This window comes from Larus michahellis, chromosome 1 (genome assembly GCF_964199755.1).
Source record: "Larus michahellis chromosome 1, bLarMic1.1, whole genome shotgun sequence".
Taxonomy (NCBI): domain Eukaryota; kingdom Metazoa; phylum Chordata; class Aves; order Charadriiformes; family Laridae; genus Larus; species Larus michahellis.
In genome coordinates this window covers 216,907,094-216,919,869 of record NC_133896.1, presented here as the reverse complement: position 1 = coordinate 216,919,869, position 12,776 = coordinate 216,907,094, and the positions used below count along the sequence as shown (strand labels likewise).

The window sequence follows — 12,776 nt, the reverse complement described above, 5'->3', positions numbered from 1 at the left end:
TGGACCTGAACCTCCTTGCTGCAGAGAGAAAGCAAGCCTTTGCTAAGGGCCAGGGGTACTAACGACCCTACTTTAACCCAGTACCAATCCCATGGCGTCACTGGAAGTGGCCTGTACCCGATAAGACAGTTTGTGACAGTGATGATTAGAAGAGACGAACTGTTTTCCCACAGGGTAGCTGAGCCTCTTCCACCCTGGGCCATCACTGTTTTTTTCCCAGGGGATAAACAGCCAAGTGTTCCAGATCCCCCCTTTACTTTTGCCTCCCAGCCTGTATCTCACCCGTCCCATCCCCTTCCCTTCTTCTCAGTAGCACCCTTCACCATTTACCTAGCTCCCAAAAGCCCAGACCAGCTCACCAATCAACAGACAAAAATTCCCGCTCCCACACCGCCCTGCCAGCATTCCTGCCTCAAACGAAGATGCTGGGAGGGCTGGAGCCCCTCTGCTGGGAGGACAGGCTGAGAGAGTTGGGGGGGTTCAGCCTGGAGAAGAGAAGGCTCCACGGAGAACTTGGAGCCCCTTCCAGTCCCTCAAGGGGCTCCAGGAAAGCTGGGGAGGGACTCTGGATGAGGGAGGGGAGCCATGGGACGAGGGGGAAGGGTTTTAAACTGGAAGAGGGGAGATTGAGCTGAGATCTTGGGCAGAAATTCTTTGCTGTGAGGACGGTGAGCCCCTGGCCCAGGCTGCCCAGAGAAGCTGTGGCTGCCCCATCCCTGGAGGGGTTCAAGGCCAGGTTGGACGCGGCATGGAGCAGCCTGGTCTGGTGGGAGGTGTCCCTGCCCAGGGCAGGGGGGTGGAACTGGATGGTCTTTAAGGTGCCTTCCAACTCGAACCATTCTGTGATTCTATGATTCAAACAGGGAGGGCAAAACCCAGATCTAGAGGATCAGGCTAAGATTTTCTCTGTGGGTGATACTATTTGCCCGAAGACAGAGATCTCCCTCGCCTTCATATGGTAGCAGGCAGAGCATGAGGGAGAAGGAGACTCAAGCAGGGTACTGGGATTTGGGCTTAACCCAAAACCACCAGGTTTAATTTGTAATACAATAGCCAAGTGGAGCTGCCAGAAAGAGACACTGATGCTCCCCTATCCAGCTCCAAAACCTGCTTTGGCTCAGCAAGGAGCAGCCAGTCTCATTTTTAAGTGGATGCACTAAAACAAAGATCTCTGGGACCCCCTTTCCAGCTCAGGCTGATGCTATGGCTTCCCTCCCTCCCGTACGCTCCAGCAATTAGCTTCCTGGCTTCGCTGTGCCGCACGACGAAGATGTCCGGCAAACAACCACCGAAGCCAAAGCCTGATGAGAGGGCTCAAACAGCTGCTCCCGCTGCAAAGATCTGGCACCCAGAGCAGGGCTCGAGGCCAGGGGAAAGCAGGGACGGAGGGAGGGAGGACACCCCGCTGGAAAGAATAAGGCTGAGCCCGGTTCAGGAAACGCTGCAACGCCAGATGCGGGAGGAAGCTGAAGCAAAATAGCCTGACGTGGGAAGGGTTATTCATGAGCTGTTCCAGCAAAGCCCTTCAGCTTTGTCTTCCCCCCCCTGCCCAGCAAAACCTCAAGCAAGAGGGAGAGCACTGCAGAGATTGCTTTTTTTTTTTTAGTTTTTGCCAAAGCAACCTCAGGCTTTGGGAGCACGTGGAGGAGCAGAAAGGATGAGGGCAGGTCCTGGTTGGGAAGGAAGAGATGCAGACACACACAGAGAGCAATGTGCGCTGGCAGCCCAGGAACCCCCCCGCAGCCTGGGCTGCATCCCCAGCAGCGTGGGCAGCAGGGCGAGGGGGGGGATTCTGCCCCTCTGCTCCGCTCGGGGGAGACCCCCCTGCAGTGCTGCCTCCAGCTCTGGGGCCTCAGCACAGGAGAGACACGGAGCTGCTGGAGCGGGGCCAGAGGAGGCCCCGGAGATGCTGGGAGGGCTGGAGCCCCTCTGCTGGGAGGACAGGCTGAGAGAGCTGGGGGGGTTCAGCCTGGAGGAGAGAAGGCTCCGGGGAGACCTTGGAGCCCCTTCCAGTCCCTCGGGGGGGGGGCTACAAGAAATCTGGAGAGGGACTTTTTAGCAGGGCCTGTAGCAATAGGACAAGGGGAAATGGCTTCAAACTAAAAGAGGGGAGATTTAGACTAGATCTAAGGAAGACATTCTTTGCTGTGAGGGTGGTGAGCCCCTGGCCCAGGTTGCCCAGAGAAGCTGTGGCTGCCCCATCCCTGGAGGGGTTCAAGGCCAGGCTGGACGGGGCTTGGAGCAACCTGGTCTGGTGGGAGGTGTCCCTGCCCAGGGCAGGGGGTTGGAACTGGATGATCTTAAGGTCCCTTCCAACCCAAACCACTCTGTGATTCCATGGGCTGTTTAGATCTGTTTTAGTGCCTGTAAATATAAGGGAATGGGATCTTGCCTCTGCCAAAGCTCATTCCCACCACCCCCGTGAGTTCACTACAGTTACTTTTCACATACCGGTGCTTTGGCTGAAAAAGTTAGCTCCTATGTATCACTTCTCTGCATAGACCGTAAGCGACAACCTTTCTGAGAAAGCAAACAGTTGTTTTTAATAGCTGATGCCTTTTATTTCCACTCTCCGCTCGCTCTGCTCTCACAGCAAGGCTGGAGGCATGATGAGCTCTGGCATTTTATCACACGGTTTCAGCTGAAACTCTCCAAAACAAACCATGGCCATGGCCCTGAGAGATAACAGAGGTGTGTACACACCATCCCCCCCCGCAGACAGTGTCCCCGGGACTGGCAGACACCATTTCTGGGTCAGGAATTCCCCCAGACAGCACTTGCCAGAAGTTGGGAGTATCACTCTGTTTGTTTTTTTCTAAACAAGAACAAAATGTGATCGCCTAAGGAGAGATTTGCTGGTTCTAATAGAAAGAAGATGCTTAATAACTGTTCCGTGCAATTATTACACAAGCCGTTGATTTGAACCTCAGGGACATTTTGGACCCTACTGAACACTGCATCGAACTGGAGAAACCAATGGTGTTTCCCAGCAAACTGGCAGACGGCAAAGTGGCAAGACATATCGAGATCCCTAACGCCCAGATGCACTGCGTTTGCTTTCTTGCAGAAGATGCTGGGACCTTTTGCTGAGCTTTCTCCCTTAGACAGCCAGTATGAATTCAAGCAGAATTGGGTCCAGCAATTAAAAATGTCACTTTGCATTGGCTGGCTGGCACAAAGCAGTTCTCCTCCCCATGCAATTCACTTTTGCCAAAATGGAGAACTGAAAGGAAAGAACCTGGAGAAGACCTTTAGAGAAAGAGGCCTCTGGAAACTTCAGCAGTAACCAGGGCCCATGGGAGCTCAAATTCTTTTTTTATGGCAATTTTGCGGTCAGGGCAGCTAGACAGGGTCTGATCAGACGATCCTACCAGCCTGCAGCATCGAGGAGACTGCTATTGCTCAGCATGGATTGCCTCTGGTGCCAAAACTGAAGCAAAGTTCCCTTTGTCTGGTACAGAAGCAGTGAAAGAGGGACCATCTCCAGCTCTGGTTAAGTGCACAGAACCTTGCTTGCATGTGGGACCCACTTCCAGCATCCATTCCCAATGCCAACCCATGCCAGAAAAAGCCCCTGTTCTACCATCCTCTGTTAATTGCTTTACCTTTAAAGGTCCCTTCCAACCCAAACTATTCTGTGATTCTATAAAACTGCAGAGCTGGCTGGTTGGAAAGAGACTGAATTCACTCCATGCTTCAGCTTGGACTAGATGAGCATACCCACCTTGCAGGTGAAGACCAGGAGGTCCAGAAAGCTTTCTTAGAAAGACCTCGCTGTGCTCTCTGGAGCAAGGCAGCAAGAGGATGATACCTTGATGTCTTGCTAAGCAGGAGTGGATGCTACATGCCTGAACGCCAAGGGCTGCAAGTGAGCTGAATGCCAGAAAAGCTGACGGAGAAAAGCTCTGAGACGTAGATGCTCAGCAGAAGACGAGCAAAGTTGCCCCTCTACAACTGGAGCCAACCCTCTGCCATTAGACATGGGGTTGAAATCATGTGCGCGTCTCCGAATGCAAGCCAGCAAGGGGGTGTCAAATACATCCCTACCCTTTAGTCCCAGAGAAAGCCGTTTAGAAAGTCTCAGGCATCACCCATCTGCTATGCGAATGGGATGTGCAAGCTGTGTTCATGGTGTCCTCCACAATGAGAGCAAACCATGGCGGGCCCTGTCTTCAGAAGGCAGCTGTGCACAGAGCGTCTTTCCGCCCCAGCAGACAAGGGGAGTAAGCTAAAACACAGGCAGAACCTCGCACAAACCCCATGTCCAGGCAGAGCTGGTGTGGAAGAGCCCAAAGCAGAGCAGAGGGAAGCGAGCCCTCCTCCCACGAGGGGCCCGGTGGGATGCTGGTGGCCTCAGCCCCTCCTGCCACAAAGAAAGAGCCAGTTCAGCTCCATCCCTCCCTTCACACAAAGCCTTTTTGTCCACCCCTCCCAGGACTGCCCTCACCCAGACAGACACAGCACTGTTTTGCGAAAGGCCAGCTGATTTTCTGGGCTGTCGGCGGGGGCGAGGAGGACAACGGCAGCTCAGGCGATTCTGCCACCCTGAAACGCCACCAAGCTGCGTGCCAAACAGCACGGGCTGGGCAGTGAGAGCTGCTCCTCCCCGCAGGCAAGGAAGGAGAACCCAGGTGTGTTAGATGCTGTGATATTGCCTCTCCACACATCGCAATTATCGTTGCTCCCTGGGACGCCTTGTATTTCATGGCAGCCACAGAAACGGCCTCATGGTCAGCCCCAAGCAGATGGCCATACCAGGGCACAAAAACTCCCCAAGACATAGTGCCCTCAGGCCCTAATGTGCATCTTTTGGGCAGCAGAGGGGGGACAGACAGCTCTGGGGACAGGCAACGTTACCCCCCAGCCTCCCACAACCTGCCTCCATGACAGACACAGCAGTATGGAGGACATGCAGAGTGTTTTTTGCAGAGAACATGCTGAGGACACGGGTTTTGCACAGGACAGGAAGGACGGGTTAGACCACCTACCTCCCAAAGACCCCAAAACCACCTCACCTTATCATCTTTTCCGTTTCCAAATGCACCACCAAGAGTATTCAGAGATAACCCTTTGCCCTACGGGACCCACCAGACTTAACAAGAGCATCCAACATCAACCTGGCTGCAAACTTTCTCTCTGTTTTATGCATGGGGAAACTGAGTCACAGCAAAGCCTTCTTTGCTCCTGGACCTCAGTGGGGGCAGAATAGCCTGGACCTGGGTGCAGCCGGTCTCCCTGGCATCCCAGAAGCTCATGATGCCAAGCCCAGGCAAATAAACCCTGCTGGGGAGGGGAGATGTTGGCTGGGGCGTGGTGCCCTTGGTAAAGGATGTGCTGTGCATTTTTGGGGATGCCCGAGAGCAGAGATGGCGTAAAGCGGTGTCGAGGTGCAAGGGGACAGGTGCACTTACTTTCGGCCGCTTCCATTGGATACCCTGGATCCTTGACTTGTAGAAGAGCGAGTCATCGTTGGCAGGGAAAAGCGGGTCCTCAAAGAGCTGCTTCCGCCTCTGACACTCCTTCTTCAGGGAGGCGTAGCGCTGGTTCTCGTATGGCTTCACTGAGGAAAACATCCTTCCCTACCGGCCCTGGGAGGACAAGGAGAATGGGAGTGAGATGGTGCAGGGTCTGGCCAGGGACATCCAATCCTCCTCCACAGCATCTGGGTGGTAGGACCAAGACATCATGGCTGAAGACAACCACCCAGCCTCTGTCTCTGCCTTCCCCCAGATCTGACAGTCCTACATTGGTAGACTCCACATTTCTAGTCCCATGAAGCACTTCTGGCTCACTCCAGGAGGTATCAAGTGTGCTCCATCACCAATTTAAACAGGCAGGGAAAATCCTGCATCCGAACGAGGAGAGATGGATGACTCCTCAAAGCTCAGGCATACCTTGCAGATCCCCTGGACGTGGGTCTCCCATTTCTCCCAGGGCTGCCCAAACACCACCAAAACAGGAACAGCAGGAGACCATAACTGATGTCCTGCTTTTTAGTGAGTCTGTAACTCATTTAGGAAAAACACAGCCTTTGTAGGCAAAGGAGGAGAAGACATCCCCTGCAAGCTGGGTGTGGGCAGGTTTTATGGGGGCTGAGTCCTAACCCAGAGCACCCCCACCGTGCAGCCCCAAGTTACAGTCATGCATTTCACGATTTCATCAGAGACGCCAGTTTCTCAGTAGACTTTATCAGATCTGGTTTTAATTAAAAAAAGGCCTCCTGGCAGAGCGCCACGTGTTTCTGGATTAATTATTCTGTTTTGACAAGCGTCTAGCTTCCAGGGCAGAGAAGTGAATTTAGCAAACCAGAAGACAGCAGGAAACGGCTGCCCAAATGCCCCCCAGAGAGAGAGCAGCACCCCTCCATCACCGCTCCATCACCCCTGCCCTTTGGTCGCTGGGTACCACCCGCTTTGGTTGGGTCCTCATCCCTCCACCCTGCAGGTCAAGTCACCTTGGTTCCACAGCAGGCACAAGGGAAGGGGGTGCTCTACATTGTTCCCCTTTACTAAGTCACAGACCTTCTTCCAAAGCTACATCCCTAAAGTTTCCCTATATTTACTTATAACAGCCAGGTACAATCCTTCTCTCTCACCAAAATGGGATGCCCTTTTCAAAATGCTGACCATTAGTGATCCTCGTCTGGAAACACCTAGTCTGGTTTCCTAAAGAAATGGGGTTTTATGTGCCACATAATCCCAACCCACCCATGGGAAAATGAAGGGTGCCCCATCCAGCGGGCAGACGCGTCCAGCAAGCTGACTTAACTCATTGCTCCCCGTGAGACATATAGAAACCATTATTGTGGTATCAACACACGTGGTGGGACAAGGAAGTTGCTAATTGGAAGCAGCTAATCTGTGAACATCCCAAATCCCAGGGATTATGTGATCGCTTACAGTTGGGCATGAATTTAGGAGCGGTGTCAGATCCCTTGTTAATGAATCGCTAGGATTAGCTGAAGGGAAGTAGGTGTTTGAGGGCTAAACCAGTGCCTGTGAGGATCAGAGCAACATCCCGAGAGCATCACCCTCCCAGCCAGCCTCCTCTCCTCTCCTCTCCTCTCCTCTCCTCTCCTCTCCTCTCCTCTCCTCTCCTCTCCTCTCCTCTCCTCTCCTCTCCTCTCCTCTCCTCTCCTCTCCTCTCCTCTCCTCTCCTCTCCTCTCCTCTCCTCTCCTCTCCTCTCCTCTCCTCTCCTCTCCTCTCCTCTCCTCTCCTCTCCTCTCCTCTCCTCTCCTCTCCTCTCCTCTCCTCTCCTCTCCTCTCCTCTCCTCTCCTCTCCTCTCCTCTCCTCTCCTCTCCTCTCCTCTCCTCTCCTCTCCTCTCCTCTCCTCTCCTCTCCTCTCCTCTCCTCTCCTCTCCTCTCCTCTCCTCTCCTCTCCTCTCCTCTCCTCTCCTCTCCTCTCCTCTCCTCTCCTCTCCTCTCCTCTCCTCTCCTCTCCTCTCCTCTCCTCTCCTCTCCTCTCCTCTCCTCTCCTCTCCTCTCCTCTCCTCTCCTCTCCTCTCCTCTCCTCTCCTCTCCTCTCCTCTCCTCTCCTCTCCTCTCCTCTCCTCTCCTCTCCTCTCCTCTCCTCTCCTCTCCTCTCCTCTCCTCTCCTCTCCTCTCCTCTCCTCTCCTCTCCTCTCCTCTCCTCTCCTCTCCTCTCCTCTCCTCTCCTCTCCTCTCCTCTCCTCTCCTCTCCTCTCCTCTCCTCTCCTCTCCTCTCCTCTCCTCTCCTCTCCTCTCCTCTCCTCTCCTCTCCTCTCCTCGGGATGAAAACACTTCACTTCTGCAAAGCAGAAGAGCAGAGCACAGGTTTTAATTGATGGTATTTATCAGCCTGATTAGCAGCACAAGTACTCATCACTCAGAGCTTAAGTGAACCCAAAATAACCCCCTCCGTTGGCTGCTCCACAGGTCTCTGCTGCTGAGGATCAGTTGCTAAAGCAGCTTGTGGGGTGCTTTGTGCCAGCCAGCCACCTTTCTCCAAATCACCTAGCGTGTCCCAGACTCACACCCTCAGACACAGTGAATGCAAAGGGGCAATCAGGCCCTTAATTAAACACAATCTGAACTGCAAGAGAGGCACCACCCTGGGTGGACTGCATAGGATGGACTGGGGCAAGAGGTAGATGCATCCCACACGAGGAGACCATTGGCCAAGAACCCAACTGCCCCGATGCCTCTCTACTCCCATGTCCCCGATGTGGGGGAAGAACAAAATAAGCATTCAGCGCTGATCCTCCAGGATTGTGGATTTGAGATTTTATAGTTCATAACTATAAAACCATCCCTGCTCACTGCAGGACTAGGTGAAATTTAAAGCTCCCTTCCAACCCAAACCACTCTACGATTCTATAACGTCTTAGTTTGCAGGCCAAAGATGGGGAGAACAGCTCTGCCTTCAGTGTGCTGCATGACCTGCTGGGACCTTTCCTGTATGGGACCAGTTAAAAAAGTATTTATTCACACAGGAGCCTTTGAAGGCAGCTCAGCAATGCACTGAGGTGCTGTGGTATAAACGGCTTCTAGAGATGCTCACGGATTTTTCTCCTTGGCGTCAGGACCCGTTCCCAGATGCTACAAAGAGACCCAAGTGCATCACCTTCCCTCAGAAAAGCCTTAAAAATAAATGACTTGATATCCAAACCTGAATAACACACCAGATGTGTCCCTTGTAGAAAAGCCGCCAGCCTCAATGGGCAGGCAGGGAATGCGCCCAGCAGTCAAAACACGCATCCACCCAGCTAAGAGGGCCAGGGAACGAGCTAGCCAATGGATCTCCAGCAGAGGAAGGGGGTAAAGGACATGGAAGATGTCCTCAACCTCCCTGGGGACATCTCGGCAGTGAATGAGCTTCTTTGATTGACCGTCAGGCGGGACTTTGGCAGTGACAACACTCACTGCTACAGAGACACGGGCAAAGCAGCAGTGCTGCGAAAGGATGGTTGGCAGCCGCCTTCTGCCCGAACAGAACAGCCTGAGGGAGAAGGATGCTGCTGTTAACTGGGACGCAAGAATTGCTTGGACTGGTGCATGAGCTGGGCTGACAAACAGGAAAGGACATTTCCACGGCGGGATTGTGCAGAAAGAACCAGGGAGATTTAGGAAGAGAGCCTGGAGAGGAGGGGAGGGAGGTCCAGTGCCTTTCTAAAAGCCACGCTCGAGTTAAGGCTGGAGTTATGGGCTTGACGCAGGAGATGCTGGACGCCGTTACGCGCCCTGTCCCATGGCCAAAGGCTGGCACTTGGCTGCTCATTCATAAAATTACTGCTCCTCCCGGGGCAGCTCTAAAACAACGGCTTGAAACTGTGTTTTCCAGCGACCCTTGCAACGCCGACTTCCACAAGATGCCCTGGGCAACGTCCATCCCTGTGAGAACAGGACCGCAGCCTTCTCGGCAGATGAGCTCCAGCCTTTCTGCTGCCCAAATTTGCCTGGGGGAAAAGGGTCAAGTCCTTGCCCTGCTATCCCACCCCACGGTGACTGTCACCTCGGCAGCCATCTGTCCTCGCTGCGGGGCTGCTCCCACATGAGAGGGTGGAGACGGATTTGAGCTGCAAAGGAAATGTCAAGCAGAACGAGAAGGGATACTGCTTGGGATCATTTTTTTTTAAAAAAACCCAAACAAACAACTTGCAAAATAATTAAAATTCTTAGGGCAGCGTTAAAATTCATTACTCTCTCTAATTTGCGGCGTTTCACGCTTACCAGGCTGAACTTCAGATCTGCCTTATTAAAATGCTCAAGGGCTGCCTAATTACTCTTTGCCTTCTTGCACCAAGCTAGAACGCTCCAGGAGCACAAGAACTGGGCGTTTTCATGCCTGGTCCCAATTAACAACCCCACGCTCGCATGTGCGTGTGCGCGTGTGAGCAGGGAGGGGAATCGGCACTCACAACTCTTAGCAGAGCTGAATTTTCGGAAACAGTCGTCTGAGCCCAACCTCACTCCAGCCACGAAGGAGTTAAAGAGGAAACTATTTTGTTGGAGGACGGAGCCAGATGTATGACTCAGGGGCGTTGTGGACTCCCCCTTTTCACCTCCAGCATCGCATCCCATCGTCCAGGCGTTCCAGCTCCTGCCAGCTGGTAACAATCGCAGCTCCGAGTGCTGCAATGGGAGAAGGATTGAAAGTGCTTGCCTTGGCCAGGTCCAAATGCTTGCTGAAAGGCTCTTCCTTCCTCCCCCACAAATGGCTTCCTTGCCTTCCCTTCCAGCTCGGAGGCTCCCGTACCACGGCTGGTTGGCACGGGCTCACCACGCTTGCGTTATCGCAAGGCTGCACCCCGGCCAGGAGTAAAGGGCTCCTTGCTTGTAGATCCTACAGCTGTCTGTCTCTAGGTTAGACGAAACACTTTGTTCTTAGAGGACAGGATCTGCTGGCCTGTGTTCTCCAGCTCTGTCCTCACTAAACAGGCGGCATCTTCGATATCACATTGCAAAGGCATAGGATCGGCCAAGGAGAAGATGAAGCAGGAGCCAGGCGTGTGGTGGTCGGTCTCTTCTCCCAAGTAACAGGCGATGGGAGAAGAGGAAACGGCCTCAAGTTGCACCAGGGGAGGTTTAGGATGGATATTAGGAAAAATTTCTTCACCAAAAGTTTTATCAAGCATTGGAACAGGCTGCCCAGGGAAGGGGTTGAATTGCCATCCCTGGAGGTATTTAAAAGCCGGGCAGACGTGGTGCTGAGGGACATGGGTTAGCGGTGGTTTTGGCAGTGTTAGGTTGATGGTTGGACTTGATGATCTGAAAGGTCCCTTCCAACCTAGGCGATTCTATGACTGTACGTGGTTGCCCAATCCCCAACCAGGTGCAGTCTTACCGGGGCAACCCACAGCACTGCAGCCCAGCAGCAGGGTGTTCAGAGCAGCCAGGCTCTTTCTAAAAATGTTATTTAGATCATTTTTTCTGGCTTCCTTGGGTGTTTCTATTGACAGACATGGGACAACGCTGGGGTTGCCCTTTCACCTGCCAACACAAAAGTCCAGCTCAGCAGAGGAAATGCTGCCGACACAAGGACAGTGTTATACACCTTTCCTCCACAACCCAGGGAAGGCAAAGTTGAACTGTCTACACTCTCTACACTGAACGCGAGATAAGTGCTCCACACCTCTTAGCCAACACCTCTATGAACAAAAAAGCCTCAAGTCACGGGCTACAAAGTGACAGACGCGTTGAAAGGCCATCGGGACCAGCAGCACATGGTCCACAGCTGCATTCCCAGAGCCCTTTCCTGCTCCCAGCTGTGCACCTACTGTAGCTTGGCTTTGGACTCGAAGTGGTATGGCCCAAAGCCAGCAGCATCACACAGCATCCTGCATTAGCAACGTCCGCAAGGACTGGAAGGTGAAGCCACACTGATGAAAATTAGAAAACAAGACATCATATCTTCTCCAGTGGACTGCGGTTAACCAGGGGAGCTAATTCCTATGGGAAGTCATAGGTAGTTCACCTCCAGATGTTTCTGAGCTGAGCTGGATGTCTTTCCAGAGCAGCTGCTTTAGCCAAAATGCAAATTACTGAGCATTTACAGTGGTTACTTGGTGAAACAAAGCTGCTGAAGAATCGGAGATGAACATCCCTTTATCTCTTCCCTTCATACGGTGGTATCTCCATTCTCATCTAAGAGCTAAAAACTCCACTCTGCTAAAGGTGAAACAACCATTTTTGTTCTTCATTATATTTATACCAAGCTCTGATTTTTGTCAGTGGTTTGCTGCAGCACAGCTGGGGTCTGAACGCGGATACCTGAACACTGCCCCTATCAGCCAGAGGGTTAACCTTGCGTGCGTGCACATGGGGATAAGCCGTCCCCCTTCAAAATCTCAGTGTAGATGGAGCGGACTTAAGTCTCAGATAAATCCTGATGGGTTAAGGGCTGTTTGTTCTGAGTGAGTAAACCCACTCCATCCGTATGGCTTTTTGCAAGCACGTAAGTATGGCAAACGCTCCCCGATGGTACCTCCTCCTCCTCGATGGAGTGGGAAAAAGCATCACTCTCCATCTGCAGGGATCCTGGTCCTTTCTGCAAAGCACTCTGAGACCAACAGAGGCAGGCGCTGCCTAACAGCTGGCTATCACTGCAAAAACCTCAAGAAAAATGTAATCTTTCATTAAAAAGTGCATTTGCAGCACAGCCAGGGAAGGGGCCAGGGTCACTCATCCTAGCAGAAAGCTACTGCAAGTGACTCCCTATCGCCAAAGCCAGCCTGGCTGGCAACATCCGCACAAAATCAACCGAAGATAAGAAGTCACATTTGGAGGCTGTTTCCTGCAGTGCACAGCGATTTTTATCATGCTTGCTTATTTCCTCTGTTGTTTTTTTTTTTTTTTTTTTTTTTTTCCTCCAGAACATCGCTCCTTCATTGCTTAACGGCAACAAGACGGCGGCAGGGAGAGACGTTGCGGGCCAGAAGGCTTGCATGGAGGTGCAGCATCCAAATTTGATTTTCCTGGGAAGGCTGGGGTTAACGGGAGGGTCTGGGCATCCCTGGATGCCATCTCCTGCAGGATATCCAGGAGCTCCCTTTCGCTTGGATAGCTCACACAGGCAAGCCTTTGGCGTGGGGAGTTCCTCATTCCTTGCAGATATGAGTCACCCTTTGCAAACAGGGTAGATGTTGGAGCAGCAGGAAGAAAGGGCAGCCCTGCACTGTAAACACCCTCATAACCCCGCGTTGGCGGCAAGCTCTGCCTGGCAAGAGCGTTGCACACAAAATGCGTTTGTGGCACCAGCCAGACCGGCCCTTCTGCTCAACGGAGGTGGTAAGGTCAGATTGGACCAGGACATATG

The 12,776-nt window shown here is 52.8% G+C and overlaps 1 protein-coding gene across 3 annotated transcripts in view; it reads right to left on the bottom strand.

Annotated features, from left to right (window-relative positions):
* The window catches only part of CAPN5 (calpain 5), a 64,841-nt gene that overhangs the window by 38,636 nt on the left and 13,429 nt on the right, over positions 1-12,776 (bottom strand). For all 3 annotated transcript variants that reach the window (XM_074572325.1, XM_074572324.1, XM_074572326.1), the window contains exon 2: positions 5,412-5,588. In XM_074572325.1, the coding sequence (XP_074428426.1) occupies positions 5,412-5,573 (162 nt within the window). In that variant the 5' untranslated portion in view covers positions 5,574-5,588. The remainder of the gene's footprint in view (positions 1-5,411; positions 5,589-12,776) is intronic.